The sequence below is a fragment of the Nannospalax galili genome, unplaced genomic scaffold (assembly GCF_000622305.1).
Source record: "Nannospalax galili isolate Female #2095 unplaced genomic scaffold, S.galili_v1.0 scaffold1646, whole genome shotgun sequence".
NCBI classification, from domain to species: domain Eukaryota; kingdom Metazoa; phylum Chordata; class Mammalia; order Rodentia; family Spalacidae; genus Nannospalax; species Nannospalax galili.
In genome coordinates this window covers 346,676-363,867 of record NW_008354415.1, presented here as the reverse complement: position 1 = coordinate 363,867, position 17,192 = coordinate 346,676, and the positions used below count along the sequence as shown (strand labels likewise).

At 41.5% G+C, this 17,192-nt stretch overlaps 1 protein-coding gene across 1 annotated transcript; it reads right to left on the bottom strand.

The window, feature by feature from the left end:
• Positions 1–3,773: 3,773 nt before the first annotated feature.
• On the bottom strand, positions 3,774–17,154 carry LOC103748846 (guanylate-binding protein 4). The gene is made up of 11 exons (XM_008851634.3): positions 17,019–17,154; positions 14,511–14,706; positions 13,078–13,205; positions 11,172–11,281; positions 10,794–10,990; positions 9,213–9,458; positions 7,492–7,772; positions 6,413–6,625; positions 5,044–5,146; positions 4,541–4,734; positions 3,774–4,291 (listed from the first exon to the last, which is right to left on the bottom strand). The coding sequence occupies exons 2-11, from the start codon at positions 14,698–14,700 to the stop codon at positions 4,070–4,072; spliced, it is 1,884 nt and encodes a 627-aa protein (XP_008849856.1). The 5' UTR covers positions 14,701–14,706; positions 17,019–17,154; the 3' UTR covers positions 3,774–4,069.
• Positions 17,155–17,192: the final 38 nt, after the last annotated feature.

Here is a 17,192-nt window from a genome sequence, read left to right as displayed (position 1 = left end):
TGAAGAGAATTTATGGAATAAGATCAATAAAACTCAGGACAAGAATTCTAAAACAGAATCAGTGGGGCAAATTTTCCAAGTAGCACTGTTTATTTGGAGGAAGCAGTGGAGTCTTAAGAATGTGTCTGTTAATCTTATTCTGATCATTAAATTTATTTGTATCTTGTACCAGGAGTGGTTGCATTCTGTTGTTGTCAGTAGGAGCCCAATTAAGTCAAACAATCTTTGTCAGTGTGTTATCGCCACTACTAACACCCACAGATATGGAAGAAGAACATAGGCTTCCTCCTTAAGCTATTCTCCACATTCCTTGGAAAAGGTCTCCTCTGGACTTTTTCAGTTCCTAACATATCTCTACCCTGTTCTACCACCCAACACTGAAGTTTCCTTGAAAAGTATATCGAGATTAAGAGCCACTCAACAAGGTGAGTTCTAACTCCAGACTGGCAGTTGAGAAAGGAAGCAGAACGGGCAGAGGGAACTGTGTGAAGGTTCAAGAGTTGACTTACTACTCTACAGAAATACCATGTACAAGGTCGTGAGACTCTGCTCTTAGAGAATGCACAGAGATGATTCTGATGTAGTTCTCTGGTTATTTCAGTAATTTAACACAGAACTAAATTTTTTCTTATATAAGTCTTATGTTGGGAACCTAATTGGGGTGTGTACATAGACTTTATTACAAAACTGACATCTTAGGATTGAAGGTATGCTAGCATGCTTCTACTTCACCTTTAGAGTTCTTCACCTCACTTTGATTCCTTTTTGATTTCTTAACTTCTATCATTTCACATGAACACCTTGTCAACTCTTTCTCATTCACATTCTCTCACAATTGCTGTGTCATTTCTGTTTGTGTCCTAACACTCAACAAAAGTGCACCTGAGGAAGAGGCAGCTGAGTTCTATGAGTTAGGTAACATCAGTGTGATGTCTGATTTGGGTGGTCATCTTGAAAGTGTGTCTGTAGGTGTGAAAGAATTGACATGTGGGATGGTGACTAAGGAGTAAAGATTCACCCTGAATAGGAAAGCACTGTTAAACAACCAAACTACTCATGTGAGGAAAAGAAAGCACGAGGGAGGCAACCAGCAGGAGTTACTAAGCCACTCTTTTCTAAGTGAAAGAGTGAATCAGACTTCAGCCTTTTAGTGAGGACTCAGTGCCAGAGACTCTCTGGAAAGCATCCAGAATCTCAGCGATGGCTTTGGACTAATAAAGCTTCCTACTCTCTAGACTGTGAGTCTAATTCTTAGACTCTCTTATATGCAGAATTTCATTACAGGATTATCTAGCTCCCAGCATGTAACACAATGCAATAAATCCTCTCACACACACACACACACACACACACACACACACACACACACCATTGGCTCTGTCCCTCCAGAGAACCCTGTGTCATTTGGTGTGTACCATTGCTGGTTTCTACATTTGTTGGTAGCATCTATATACATTTCCTTTCATTTCTTTTGCAGTTCTTCAGTATGAATCAGACATATAAGTGTCAGTCATTTCGTTGTGAGGTGCTTCACCAGAGAAGATCACTCAGACAAAATTTTTTCTAAGTGAAAGTCTTTTACTAGCTGGCCAGTGACTACACAAGGGTGTCAGAACCCAAGTGCAGCCTGAGCCATCTCTAGAGTAAGTTTTATACAGAGAAACCCAAACCAGGGTGAAAAGTTTAAGTCCCAGGGTGAAAAGTTACAGGTGCCAAGTTCCCTTAACAATTTCTATTTATTAAGCAACAATTACTATTTTGCAGAAGCAAGCCAAGCATAACCTACAGAAGCCGTGAATCTGCAGTTAGCAGGTGCACTCCAGGACATGCTGATCTGTTCCCAAGACAACTGGGGTTCTGCTGACATATGTTCCCATACCCTGGACCAACTGCCTGATAATTTCAGAGGCTAAAGTCAGCCTAAACTTCAACATGATGTAGCTATGGTCAAGAAGGTGCCATATCTCAATTTCACAAATGAACATTAAATCTACAAGATAGTTATACATTTATATTCTTCATTTTTCCATTCTCTTCTGTTTTGCTGGTGTCCCTCATCATGTAGCTTCCTTTCTGCATTTCTATTATGTCACAGTTGGAAAGGGCTTCCTCCTGCCCCAGGATTCTGTTCTGAGAACTCTCCCATTTTTTTTTTCAATAACAGCACATCTATGTTTTGATCTATCTGATCTTTCTTTGTTACAATGTACAAAGATGACTCCAACTTTATTCTTTCTTCAATTTTGGCTGAATTGTTAATAAATCGTGAAATTGACCATATCCTGAATTTCTACCTGACTCCAGGAGGCACCTAGACTTCTAGGTTTGTTGTGTTTCTTTGTTGCAGCCTTCAGGGGCTGGTTCTACAATGCCACACATTGGACTGTTTGGCCACTTGGGAAGAGCTTGTTTACTCAGATTTGTTCAATTTGTTTCATTTTATTTAGCTAGTTTTTATGTTTTTCAGTAGAGCCTCACCTTGTAGCTCAGGCTGGTCTGGAATTTACCACATAGTCCAGGTTAGTCTGGAACTTGCCTTGGCCTCCCAAATGCTAGGATTACAGGGGTGAGCTATCATGTTTCAGTTATTATCATTCTATTTGTTTTCAGAGTTCCTTGGTTATTTTGCTTGTGGCACTCACACAGAGATAGTAAAGCAAATCTATTTCCAAAGAAGATGCTTGACATATTGGTATCGGTTATCACAAATGTATATAGTGACTGGAAAAGCACCAGGACTTTCATTTCTTTCCATTTAAGAACTTGTCATTTTCAGTAATAGTTTCCACATTTCTTCAAATTGGTTTTATTGGCTTCTGGATGATTTGATTCTATAGGGTTTTATTGGTTTGGATGTATTATACCTGTGCTGGATAGCTTTGGTGTCAACTTGACACACCTGGGTTGAGGAAGCCTCAAGTGGGGAATTGCCTTCATTGGACTGGCCTGTGGCCATGTCTGAGGAGCACCTTCTTGATTGTTGAGTGATGTGGGAGGGCCCAGCCCACTGTGGATGGTGCCACCCCTAGGCAGGTGGGCCTGTGTTGCATAAGAAAGCAGGCTGAGCAGGGGCCAGGGGAGCAAGCCAGTAAGCAGTGATCCTTCATGACCTGTGCTCCAGCTCCTGACTCTAGGTTCCTGCCCTGAGTTCCTACCTTGGGCTCCCTGATGAACTGTGACCCAGGAGATGTAAGATAAATAAACCCTTTCCTCCCCAAGTTGGTAGTGGTCAGAGTGTTTTGTTACAGCAATGAAGAAACAAACTAGAACAATACCCTTACACTTCATCATATATTCAAAATGGTCACTTTATTTAAATGAATATAATCAATATTAAACTTGTCTCTTTTTCTGGCAGGTACTGATATATTGAGACTAGTTTTCACCTGGGGAGATGACTCATGAGTACAGCCTGAGGACCTGAGTTAAATCCCCCAGAACCCACTCAAGCTGGACAGGGCAGCACATGCCTGTAATCCTAGTGCTCCCACAGTGAGGTGACGGAAAGTGGAGACAGGAGAATCCCCAGAAGCTCCTGGAACAGCCAGCCTGGCTGAGGCAGCAGTGAGCAGCAAGAAACCCTGTCTCAAACCAGGTGGAAGGACAGGGCTGGAGAGGTGGCTCAGCGGTGAAGAGCACTGGCTGCTCTTACAGAGGACCTGGGTTCGATTCCCAGCATCCACATGGTGACTAACAACCGTCTGTAACTCCAGTTCTGGGGTATCCAATGCCCTCTTCTAACCTCCATGGGCATTGCACGATACTGGTGCACTTACATACATGCAGGCGGAACAGTCATACACATAAAAATAATAGTAAATTTAAGAAAAATAAGGTGGAAGCTGAGGGCAGATATCAGACATCCGAGGTGTCCTGCATGCCTGTGCGCACGCGTGCACACACACACACACACACACACACACACGCACACCTAACACAAAAAATTTAGAAAGAGGTTACTTTTTATTTTTGACATTTTTAATAAATGAAACTAACAATGAAGACTTTCAAAATGAACCTCAGGGAAAAAAGAAGCCATACCTGCACTTTCCTAGCAAACGTTCTTAGCTTATTTCATTTCTTTGCTCATTATTTTCATCCCTAGACCGACCAGTTTACCAGGACCCGGCAGTACCGAGAGTAACACATTTCCAATCCCATCGAAGAGCTGGGCACCCAGTGAGCTCTTCTGTTCCTTATTTTCTTCAATCTTTTTTTGTAGTTGGCTTATCTCTTCATCCATTGCTTCATATTTCCTCTTAAATCCCTCATTAAGCAGGTCTTCTTGGACCTATAAGAAGAAAATTACACTTGAAAACCCAGGCTCCCTGAAGGTCTGAGGTTTGCCCTTATCTTCTCAAGTGCTTAAGGACATGGATCCCCATAAAGCTCTCTTGGAGAGGAATTCGCCTGATGCTTCCCGCGCGGTGATAAAGGATAACGCAGTTCCCTCAGCACCACCTCTTGAGTGGGAGGTGTCTGACAGGGCCTGGCCTGAGAATGGTCCTTCTGGTGCTTTCCAGGCCCCATCCAGCCTCACCTTCAGCTTGTGCTCCAGCATCTTCTCCTGCTCTCTCAGAATGTTCTCCCTTTCCGTCTCCATCTTCCGCTGCAGCTGGGCCACGTTTTCCCTGTGGCTTTTTTCCTGAGCCACCATCACTTGCTCTAGTTCTTTCTGTTTCTGTTTCAGCAGCTCCTGCTCCTTCTCAGCCGCCTCCTTTTGAGCCCGCTCAGCTGTTCCACAAAGGTTCGAGAGAGGGAAAAATGAATAGTCAGGACTGAGCTCTCCATTCTTGGGCTCAGAGACCAAACTGATTTTGAAAACTGCCAGAAAGAAGTCCAAATTCTAGTCACCGCATCTCCAGAGAACAATTCAGAGTGATCCTAGAAGGCACCTGTCACACTGGCTGAGTACAGCCATGCTGCCCTCTTAGTTTCAGATTTAGATGAATGTCTTATATACTAGAAGATCTTCCTATTCATCAGTCAGCAGGCTTTGCAGGAGCCCACCCACCCCTGTGAGAACCGAGTCTTCCTATGTACCTGCCATGGCCTTCTGTCCATCAGTGAGGGCTTTGTCTGACTGCAGGATGGAGTTCTCAATAGTGACCTGTGACTGCAGAAAGTCCTGGAGAACCTGATTTGCCTGTGGAAACCAGAAAATTCCAGGTAACAAAACATACTGCTGTTCTCTAAACCCTGTATATTTTTGTATTCACCATAAGATCCCCCGTTTACTTTCCTTGCACAGCCACAACAGTAATTCCAATCTCTTCTATGATTCTTGAAAACGTTACATAGTAGCCCCGTCTAAAGGCTCTAACTCCCGCTCCAGACAGTTTTCTACAACTCAATTCAGGCTATAACCATTGAGATCTATGAAAATCCTCAAAATTCTTCTTGTCTGCCAGGATGCTTATAGTGTTTTTGTTAACCTGCTTAACACCCATTGACAATTCGTCCTGACTCTATTTTCTTTTAGAGGAAGCTTTCCTGAGCTGCTTTCTGAGGTCTGGACAGCTGCTAAGTGCCTGAGCTACCTCACCAGTTCTTCTGTGGCCCAGCATCTCATTGGCTTCTCAGTTACCTCATTTCACAACTATAAAATGAGCACAGCAGCGACACCTAGTTATAACACTATCCTGAGGCTTGAATTGTAACTTCCAAAGTAGCATGTTCCTTCAGGTTGCTGACTATGTGCATGGTACAATGGGGTATGGTGGCTCATGTTAATGATCCTAACTCTGGGGAGGCTAAGGTGGAAAGAGTCCAAATTCAAGGCCAGTCTGGGATTGTCATAAGCAAGACACCATCTCAGAGCAAAACAAAGGAAAATAAAAACTGAAAAGAGAGTTAAATATGTCAGCATTATTATTAATACCATCATATTATTAATCAGGCTATCATTTCTGGTCTCTGTTCATGCCAGGGTGGTCATTCTTATCCTGATGTTTCAAATTGGTTGTTTATACCTGAGGCAAGATCATCAGCATCTTTCAAACAAAGTTGTGTCTTTAATCTTCAATCCCATTCATTTAGCTTAGAAACAGCTGCCTTGTTTAGTAAGTGGGAAATAAAATGTGCTACTCCAGATGGAATTATTTATGCAGTACTGTTGGGGGCATAGAATATTTCTGGCTTGAGAAGGGGGTGAGATTCGAGAAGATACCATCACACAATATATACTTGTATGAAAATGTCCTTGTGTAATACAGTACCATGTCCAGTGAATATATACAATGAAAAATTTGAAAACAAAGAAGATTCCATTCTGAACAAAAAGAAATGCTGAAAATCCAGAGACATCAGCTGATCTGCTCTCTCCTCACAAATGATTCTGTGCCGTTAAGTTTTAGATGGAAGGAGATTCTCTGAGTAACTGTGCACTGTGTGCTTATCCCTCATTCCTCACCTTAACGCCTTTCCTGGGCACCTGCTCATAGCCCTGCTCAACCTTCTTCTTGGCTTCTAAGTAGAGGCTGTGCCCTCCAGGAACAGAGAAAGCTCCGCTGGAAATACTTTCCATGAGGGGTTCTGAAAGCTTCTGCAGCTCAGCCTGGCAATGTAGGACGGATGCCTCTTCATTCTTTTTCATGAAGTCTTCCTTTGTTTTCTCTATGGCAACCTGCCAAGGAATTGCAGAGCTATAATAAAAAGAAGATGCGGAAGAAAGGTCCAAAGTGGTCTTGAAGAAGCAGTCTGGCAACCACAAATGGACTGGAACATGCAAAGAAGACTGGAAGTCGGGAGACTTTCTTCAGTCCCATGCCTGACTCCCTGTCTGAGCATCTGTGGAAAGTCCCTGATTTTACTCTGGGACTCGTCTCCATGAAATCATAGGACTGAACAGCAGGACCTATGCTTCTTTCTTCAGCACAGTGATCAAGTGAACAGTAGAAAGTGGAGTGTGGCTGGCAGGAGAGTTTCCTCAGAGGATTCATAAAGCATCTGAGGAAAACACGTATGTGAACAAGGCATCCCTCACAATAATGACAAGTCTTCCCTGTACAGATTCATGAACCCTTCATTAATTCTCCTGTGTAGCATATGGGCATTGTGAAGATACAGCAATGAAAGATTTGCTACATGCATAATTTACAATCCAGGACATTCTCCTGCTTGAGTCATCAGGCTCTCCAAAGCTAGAAGGTCAGGACTCAATTCAGTTAACACCTTGTTTCAGTCCCATGATGCCCTGAGCAGGGCACCCCAGCCTCCCTTTACTGTGCTTACAACCTACAGACCTGTGAGTTAATGCACATTTGTTTTTTCAGGCTGAGTTGTTCATTGTGATTTGTTATCCCAGGATGAAAATTATCAAGCGCTCGTGTTTTAAGTAGCCAACTATGAACCTGGAGAATCCTGTTACTCACAAGAATCTAGGCTCCTTATGTCAGAAATAGAAGATGAACCACAGGTCAAAAAGGCAAGCCTTAAGCAACAACCTGGCGGGCAGGAATCAGGGCTGAAAAAGATGACAAGGCACAGTACCACCAAGGTCTTCTGGAATTCCTGATTTGTGTCCTTGAAGGAGTGCTCCATGAAGACAGCAACGGCTTCCTTCTCACAGGCTGTGTGCACATCCAGCAGCTCCTGGAGTGTGTCCATGGGGAGACTCACTCTCTGGTCCATCAGCTCACTGTATCGGTCAGCTGCCATCTGCACAGCCATGGAGTTCTCACGCTGAGCCAGAGTTGTGACTGCATTCTCCAAACATGGCACTGCTCCACTATTTATGGCATCCACGTAGGTTGTCACCAGAGTCCCCAACCCTGGATGAGCCAAGTAACTTAAAGTTAAATGTCAAGCTAGCCCTTGTTGATTTTACATGATTCAGGAATAAGGATTCTGAAAAATCAGCAAAGCATTATTTAGTATAATTTTTCTTCTTATTTGAAAAAGGCTACATTCTTCTAGTAACATTGTTTTCTTATTATTTCTTTAGAGCTCTTAAATCATGTGTTAATATTTGTTTGCTGCTTGTCTACTGCAGTGCTAGGGATCAAACCAAATCCAGAGCTTGTACAGACTGGACAAGGGCTCTTTCACTGGCCTCCATCCTCCAGCACCATATAGTACAGTTTAAATTGCCAACCCTCAACAATAGGATCAGGCTATCTTGTCAACAATTTTTTGTAGAAAATAAAAGTGACATAGATTATCTTGGCTAAGACAATTACATGTATGAGACCAAAAGCCTACTTTGTGGGACCCTGTGGGGTCTCTCCCTCCCCTCGTGGGTCGTTGGCCACTGGTCCATGAGGACAAAGGGAGCAGAAGCGATGAACGGGGTCAGGACGGCCAATGAGCACTGACGGAAGAAAGCCCTTCTGGGGAGGCAGGTTCAGTGATACAAACAGCTCCAGACTCAGTGAAACGAGACCCAACCTCAAATGAATGTGATAATCTCTATGTAAAAATGTATCAAGAATTTCAGGACAAAGAGCATCATGTCACAGAAGCGGCTCTTCTCAGGACGGGGCTACTGTGTGACTGTACGATTGGTGTCTTTGTGTCATACAAATGCATCTGTATCTCAGATAATAGTGAATTTATGTATGCGTGTGGGTGTGTATGTTCATGTGTGTGCAGTTGCACATTTACGTGTTGGGGTGTGTGTGTGTGTGTGTGTGTGTGTGTGTGTGTGTGTGCGAGTATGTGTGGAGGCCAGAAGAAAACCTCTGGTGTCAGATGCTGTCCATCTATTTAATTTTAGGCTGGCAGACCAGGATGCCCCAGGGCTTTGCCTGTGTCTGCCTGCCCCAGTGCTGGAATTACAAGTATATACCACCACCCTCAGATGTTTTAGGTAGATTCTGGGGAGGGATTATTGACTAAGTCATCTTCCCAGCCCAATAATAGTGAATTTGGATCTCAAACTCACAACGAGCTTTTAGGAAGCTGGGTCTCTTATTTACAATAAACCTACTGTAAACTCACAAAATTTCTTTTCTAACCAAAGAAGCTCTTGTCTCCTTGTAATTCAAACACAGGAATTCTCTCTTTAACCTTAGCTGTGCTTAATCATTAGTTTCCAAGGATGTATTAGGTCTCAATAAAGCCCCACGTAGAGAGACAATAGTTAAGAAAGATAAATTTCTCTATGTAGCATGAAGAGCTGTCTCCCTGTGTTCATATGAGATGCAAAAGCATAATCAGTTTTACAGTACACAGTTAAAAAGCAGAGAGTTTCTGGAGCAAAGATGACTCACGGGTCCCAGTGACAGTGATTCCCTCTTTCAAGGTCTTGGCCTTTGCATTGGCAAAGATGTAGGAACAGAATTTTTGGGACTGTGCTTGGAAATTATGATCCAACTGATCTTCTGGCATTTCTTCAATATGGACTAAGAGTTCCTTTTCTTTTGTAGGTCGGTCAAACACAAAACACTTTCGTTTTGGAAAGAAATGTCTGATGCATTCCCTAGGCATGTTCGAATTTTGGACTTTGACACTCCTGCCTGTAAAAGTGAAACAAAGAAATCTGATCTTTGAAAGGACAGTCTTCATCAAGGGGCACAGTGTTTTCATTCCCATAGAGCTTAGGATAAGTACATTCCCTGTGTCTCTTCCTATAATTCACCCACATGGCATTTTATTTCTGTTGAGCATCTAAGACAGGACAAATCCATTTCTGTTTAGAAGTCAAAAGCAATGAAGTAACTATGGCGATTAAGAGGACATCGATCCAGGGAATGAGGACAGTTGATCTTTGGTCTCCCTAGCATTTGACACAGACTCCAATGGATTAAGAATTTAGTAAATGTTTACTGGATGCTTAGGCAACAAAACCAAACTTTTTGAAGTATTTTTCTGATTTTACTCTATCCTTGTCAGAAGTGAAATTTGGGCCTTAGAATAAAGTGATACCAGAAAAATAATAAAGATGCTACTAGGAAAACTGTATGAAGACTTATAATATCCAGGTCAAGACAGAAAAATTCTTACAAATATCAACTAGCTATGGACACATGCCATAAGTGTGTTTACAGATTCTTTTCCTTGAAAATTATAAAGAAAAAGAACAATATTAAATCAAATGTAATTTGAAGATCACTTCCGTTTCCTAAATTAGAGTTTATTAGTCTTAACTGAGAATTACACACTGATCCTGTGCTACACAAGTGTTCAATGAATGGTTCTTGAAAGCAAAATAAATGAATGAATAAAGTTATTGAGAAGCCTCAAGTGCCCAAAGTCATCTATCTTGCTAAATATGGTATATTCAATAAATCTATAATGTCAAAGTTATTCACTGTCAAGTGATTGATGTTACAAAAAAAGGTAAAAATGAAATATTTGAGTCCTACTGAAAGGAAATATCACTTTTTCTTAACTATTCACTACATAATACCTTTTCTCCAGAAAACACTAACTAGCCAACTGCTAGGGAAATACACTGTGGAAAATAATGACAATTTGAAAACTAGATCACTTCACTTTGTCTATCAAATTCTTAGTTTTATATATGAAGAACAGAAGTACTTAATAGGTGCACAATTGGGGCTTTTGAAACTATAGAATGTATTTCAATCTGCATATTTTTTCATAGTATTAATAGGTCTAAGATAATTCGGTCCAATGTTTATGCCTTATTTTGCTTCCAGTGAGCTTGAACCTCAGCTGCTGAGGATTTTCTAGGGTTAATAACCCTGGAAAAATTACACCAGTTGCTTTTCAACCATCACCAGTTTATCATTGGCATGGAGATCAATCCAGGCTCAAAATCAGCATTTATGCCAAGTGCTGAATGAGGGGACTAGGGACCTTGCCCCACCCAGGCCAGGCTCTGATACCTGGAATCAGCTTCAGCGCATTCTCCAGGTACTCATCTTCTGTGATGGGGCGTCCATCTAACTTCAGCTCCAGAGTGAAATCCCGAACAGTCCAGACAAAGTCTGGAAAGAAACTTACAAATTCGTCAGAGTCATCTATTTCTTCAGATTTTGAAGTGGATTTTGTTCTGATTAGCTCAGTCAGTTCAGTGACATAGCTGGAATCTTAGCTAAAGAATAAAACATCATGTCGTACTTTCCAGATTTCGCTTACAACCATTTTACAAGCATCCTCTTTTGTCTGTCTGTGTTTGCTTTTCTTAAATTCTAAGAACGCAGAGTCTCAGCTATTGTTCTCTTAGACACAATGAACCAGAGGCTTGGTCCCAGAAAGGATACTGCAGCTGCTCCAGGGCCTGGTGGTTGATGGTGCTCATGCTGTTGTAGACAAAGGTGCTGCTCAGAAGCACGGCCAGGGCGAAGATCCAGGAGTCATTCTTAGGGTCCCCCTGGAAGACACACGGGAGCAGGGAAGTAAGTCTCTGCTCCATCCTTTCATTCATTCATTCACCTTCAGCTGACAATCAGCAGAGTAGTAATGTGAAGAGAGATGCTTTGGAGAATATCTTAATTCACATTTCCTTCTCAGTATTGAAACTGATCTTTATCAGTGCTGCAGTTTCCATGACCAAAATCTATAACAGTGTCAAAATGTGTAAAATGCCTGCTCTAGTGCTTAAGCATAGCATGCATGCAATGATCAGAAGCCATTTCATTAGTAAAGTTTTATTGAGTGTGGCTGTATTAGAGACAGGAATAGTCACTGAAATTCAACAACTATTCTCAGAATATTTAAAAAATACCAGATACTACATTGAGTTGTGTGAATGCAGATTTTCGGATGACAATCTGGAAAGACACAAAGGCATGTAAATACCCAGATACAGCCATGATGATCATCTTTGCCAAGAGCAGAATGCTGGTGTGTGAAGAAAAATAGTTAATGTTAATACAAAGGAACAAGTGCTACACAACTTCAGGAGACATGACAGGGTAACTGGGATGTGATGCCTATGGTTCAAAATAGCTTCTTCTAAATACTTTATTATTTTTATTTTATGTGTATGAATATATGGCCTGCATGTATGTAAGTACACCCATGTCATGCAATGCCTGCAGAGGTCAGAAGAGAGCATCAGATTCCCCTGGAACTCAAGTTGTAGACAGTTGTTAGTCACCATGTGGATGCTGGAAATCAAACCTCAGTCCTCTGCAAGAACAGTCAGTACTCTTAACTGCTGAGCCATCTCTCCAGTCCCCAAATATCTTCTTTTGAAAGAATTGCTAGAATGCATACTTGTCGATTGAAGGAAATCATGCATGGATCATATTAATGTATTACATACTTATTCCAATTGACTGAGGCAGTAGCTATGTGTGAGGGCTTAGAAGTTGGAGCTGAAAATGAGATTCGAGGTGAGAGGTGCTGCCACAAAAGTCAAAAACAGATACAACCAAGTCCCACAAGCTTCTGAGTCAATAAGTCCTACAGTGTCATCAGTATGGACTATGGTGTCTTTCCCTTGCACATATACAGCATATGCATTGTACGTTTACCAGGTTTGATTGAGAAGGCAGGAAATTTTTTATATTTTGAGAAAGAAATGTCTTTCAAATCCTTATTTCACTATCTCTAAAATACCAATCCAGATAAATAGAAACAGAGGTTAGGTCAAACAGCAATCTGCTTCTACAAGAGCACATCTTGGTATAATACAGAGGTCGTTACTAAGAATGTTGCTCACTGTAATAAAATGTTTGATCCTGTCTCGGCAGTAATAGAAGTCTAACCGTACTGCTGCTATCTTCAAGTTAGACACAACTTCCTATTGACCTATTGACAGCTGAGATAGCCCTTCTTCCCAGAAGCATTCTCTAATCCAAATGACTGGGTAAAGGGTCTGATCTGCACACCCAGGGCAATTTGTGCTGATCTTGCTGCTTTTCTCTGAACTAGGCTCTGGGCCTTTATCTTGCACTGCATTACCTGTAGAATATACCATGAAACCCTGAAACTCAGTTCCTCAATAAATGTTCACTAAGCTGTATTATTCATGCAAGAACAAATATCCCATGTTAAACCAAGCTATCAGAAGAATAAACTCAAAGAAACAGTTTAGTCTTTTTATTCATAACTGGATTTGCATTTTGTAGTAATAAGCACGGAGGTTGAATTAAAGTGGCAGTTAAATGGTACATGATGAGTGAAATCCAGATAGGATCCTTCCATGACTCTCTGACCCACCTTTTCCACGTCGCCCAGGCCCTCAGTGTCCAGGAGGACCAGGGTGTGTTTTGGCTTGGTGGGGTGGGGCACACACCACATCCAGATGCCCTTGGTTTCAGACCTCACTGTGGTGCCAAGATTAAAGCCTGCCAGGGAAGAGAAGAGAGCAACATGAGTGTGAGTGAGTTCGTAGGACGCAGGAGGCTGAGGTTCTACCCTAACTGCATAAAGATGGCGAGTTAATGAAGTCACAATATGCCAGGAAGGAAATGGAGCTGCAGGCTCTTCACAGGGAGAAGGTGAAAGGAGGACCAAGGGCAAGTTCTCTTGAAATCAAAATGAAGTAAAGGGGTGGGGTTGATTCTTAAAGAGACCTGAGCACACATTTAACAAAAACAGGAAATGTGAATGGTAAGATGTGAAAAGCTGTTCCACTACATCTATCACAAAGACCGTGGCATTGAACCAAAGTCGCCACACCAGTGCAGATTAAAATCACACTGAATTCATGTAAGAAAATGCAGAATTCTCAGTTGCTGCTGATAAGCATGTAAACTACACAATGAAGTTAAAAACAACTTGATATTATTTGGAAACACTAGGCATACAAATATCCTGCAAACTAGAGATTCACTTCTGGTTATATTATACAAGGAAAATTTGTGTGAAAATTGTACCAAAATAAAAGACAAGTTTATGCCTTTTAAGGATAAAACATGAAAATAAACCAATGTATCCACAATAAATAGTGTTATCTTCATATATTAGCATACTATAAAATTTACATAACAATAATACATATGACAAACTGGATGAATTTCATAAACATTAGGTGCAAACAACACCAGAATACATCCAGTATATATTCTTATATATTAAAATAGATGCTTAAATATGTATAAATAAGTATATTATTTATGAAGTTTAAATGTAGGTAAAAGCGAACTGATTTTTGTAGGTGCATATTTAGATTGTATAACTGTTTTTTTGTAAATCAGTTGGGGAAGTTTCATGAAATCAAAATATTGATGAGCCTTGGGAGGGTGTGAGGTGAATGAGTAGGAGTAGGGTATTTGGCTGTTCACACAGTGTTATTTCTTGACATAGTCGAGAAATAAATTAAATAAATAAGAATTAAATAAGAATTCCCTTAATTAATCATATTTTACACGCTGTTTTATGTACTCTTGTGTGTATTCAAAGATAACTCCAACAGCATATGGGATTAACACAAATCATCACTTCTTTCCTCCTCCTCTCCCTCACTTCTTTCCCACCACTCCTTCGTTATTTTAATAAAGACATGATGAAATGCATTTGCATTGATTATGTTTGCAGAAAAATAAAGTGGGAGAGAGGGGATGGTTACAGGAATTGAGCTGAGCAGGGATGATCGTCTTACACTGTCGGTGGTTCCAAGCAAACAGTCTCTGTTCCAGGACAGCACTCACCATGGTTCTGTCCTGCCAGGCGGTTCATCAGATAGGACTTTCCTGTGCGGTACAGCCCGACAATGGCCACCACCACCACAGGCTGAGTAATCTTTTCAAGAACCCTAACTGCACTGGGATTCACCCTCAGCTCCTCATTTTCATTTTCTACTAGACAAATGGGAGACGTCATGTTGACTCCAGATGCCATGGTAATCTGAAAACCAAAAACCAAAAACCAAATAAACAAAAAAAACCCTTTTTACTAGAAAATAAGATCTCTAAGCCATTTCAAATGACAAGTCTATTAGCAAGTGTAATCTCTTTCCTGTTTGTTGCATGTGTGCATACGCTTTTCCTTCTTTCTTTATTCTTTTCTTTTCTTGAGTCAGAGTCGCACGTTGCCCAAGCCTCACACTTACTATGTAGCACAAACTGGCCTTGAACACACATTACCACAGGCGTCTTTCTTTTGTTTGACTATTTTTTGAGACAGGGTCTTATGAAGCCCCTCTATCTCCATCGTGCCCATGATGATGAAGATTACATGTGAATATTATTTCTAATAATTTCCCTAAAATGTTATTTCTAATAATTTTCCAAAAAAATATATCCTGATTAATAAACCCTTCTGAGAGAAAAGTTCTGGAAGTGGCACCTTATCTGCATTCTCTCCATGGTCTTTAAAAGAACCCTGTAGATGAAAGTGTTATTCTTCCTTTTCAGATGTAGGGAGGGCCATGTACACACGCCGAATGACTGCCTAGAGCCTCTCTAAGTTACTCAGTGGAGCAGGAATTAAAACCAATCTGCCCATCTCACTTTTATAGACTACTACCAAAACTTCCCCATCGGAATCAACTGCCTCAATAAGTTTTTCTAAACCGACAAATTTCTTAATTGAGAAATATCAATGTTCTCTATTGGCTAATCACATGTCATTCTAATGCAAAGTGCAATCTGATTGGATGCTGTTAATATTGCAGTGTCACCTTATAAACTGTGGGATAGTTCTAGACCAAGGCTGATTTACAATATAGGTATCAGACAGGAGACTTCAGCTCATTTAAATTCTGGGATAGACATAACCTTGACATCGCATACTATCTACATGTTTTAAACAAGCCTGACACCATGCTCAGTTCTGTGGACATAAAATATATTAGAGTCCCAACATTCAATTACCTTAGAGAAGAATGGAAATTAGAAGATAAAAGGCAACATCAGAGGGGCTGGAGAACTAGCTCAGTGGTTAAGAGCAGTGGCTGCTATTACAGAGGACCTGGGTTCAGTTCCCAGCTACCATCATAACTCTAATTCCAGGGGATCCAACACCCTTTCCTGGCCTGCATGGGCATTGCATACACCTACGTATATGTTGTCAAAACACTCACATACCTAAAATAAAAATAAAGCTAGGCAATGTATTAACAAGTGTCACTATACCCCAGGAGGGTGTAAATGATAATACTTTAGTCAAAACCCAACCAGCTTTCAAATAGACTTCCTGTATATAATTTCTGTTATTTTTCTCTAATTATTGGGGAGCAAGATTTTTGAAAACACAGTAATTTACTGTATTAGAAACAGAAGGAATTAGAGTCTTCCCCTTAGATTTCATATTTAAGAATGCATTTGAAAGGTTTTTGCTGTCAAGACTGACAACCTGAATTCAATCCCCTGGCCTCACATGCTAGGAGAAAACTGGCTTCCAAACACTGTCCTCTGACCTCCATATGCATGCCATGGTGCACATGTACATGCATACATGTACGTACACACACACACACACACACACACAATCTTTTAAAGGCATGCATTGGGAAAATATCTGTGAACATATAATTTTTTCTCCCTCCCTCCATCCTTCCTTTCCTCCCTTCTTCCATGCAGATCTGAATTACTCCCCCAGTTAAGAAGCTTTCAAATTCATATTAAATAGGTAGAACAGCCTAGCTCTGATTAGGTCATGTAAATAATCCCAGGTTTCCACAGGTAGCTTACTAGTCAGTCTAAAGACAGTGAAAACTTCTCCAGCCCTGGATTTTCTCCAAGTCTCACAAGTCACACACTTTGAAACAGTGAAGGATATCCCGGGGGCTCAGATGTTAACATTTGCCTAATGACAACATGACCTGGTCCACAAAATCCAGCAATGCCGAGTTCATGAAACAGGGCACATGGACACCACAAAAATGAGCGCCTAAGGATTCTACCTGACTGATGTGAGGACTATCTTTTCCCTGTGTCTTCAACTCCAGGCAAGGAACAACAGGACTGAGCTGTGGAGCGCAATCTCAGCTGCAGCTAGGGGCTGATGGGCTGAAAGGGACCTTGCATCCGGAGTTGCCTGCTGCAGCCTCTGGGCCCCTCCTCTGAGGCACCACACGCAGCCCCACAGTCTAAGCACGCTGCGGACAGTGCGTCAACCCCCGCTACTGTCGCCCATCGGTCAGTGCCACCTGGTACCCCCTTGAGGCTTTTTAAAGCAAATGTGCATTGGGGCACCAAAGTTCAAGGGGATCTCACCTGGTGCAGCAGAGGACGATTCTCAGCTGCCCTGGCTCACCACCCTTAGGGCTCCTCCTGAGAGCTCCTCCGGAGAGCTCTGTTCTTAGAAGCTGAAAATCAAACGGATATCACACTCATCAAGCTGTCTGGTGGTGAGAATAGAAACTGAAACTGCAGTAATTTATGCTTGCT

Excerpts from the sequence above, each read along its gene's own strand:
- LOC103748846 (XM_008851634.3), bottom strand. The coding sequence starts at position 14,700 with ATGGCATCTGGAGTCAACATGACGTCTCCCATTTGTCTAGTAGAAAAT. Across the intron at positions 11,282-13,077 it reads GCCTGGGCGACGTGGAAAAG|GGGGACCCTAAGAATGACTC; the intron begins GTGGGTCAGAGA and ends TGTGTCTTCCAG. Across the intron at positions 10,991-11,171 it reads CAGGCCCTGGAGCAGCTGCA|CTATGTCACTGAACTGACTG; the intron begins GTATCCTTTCTG and ends CTAAGATTCCAG.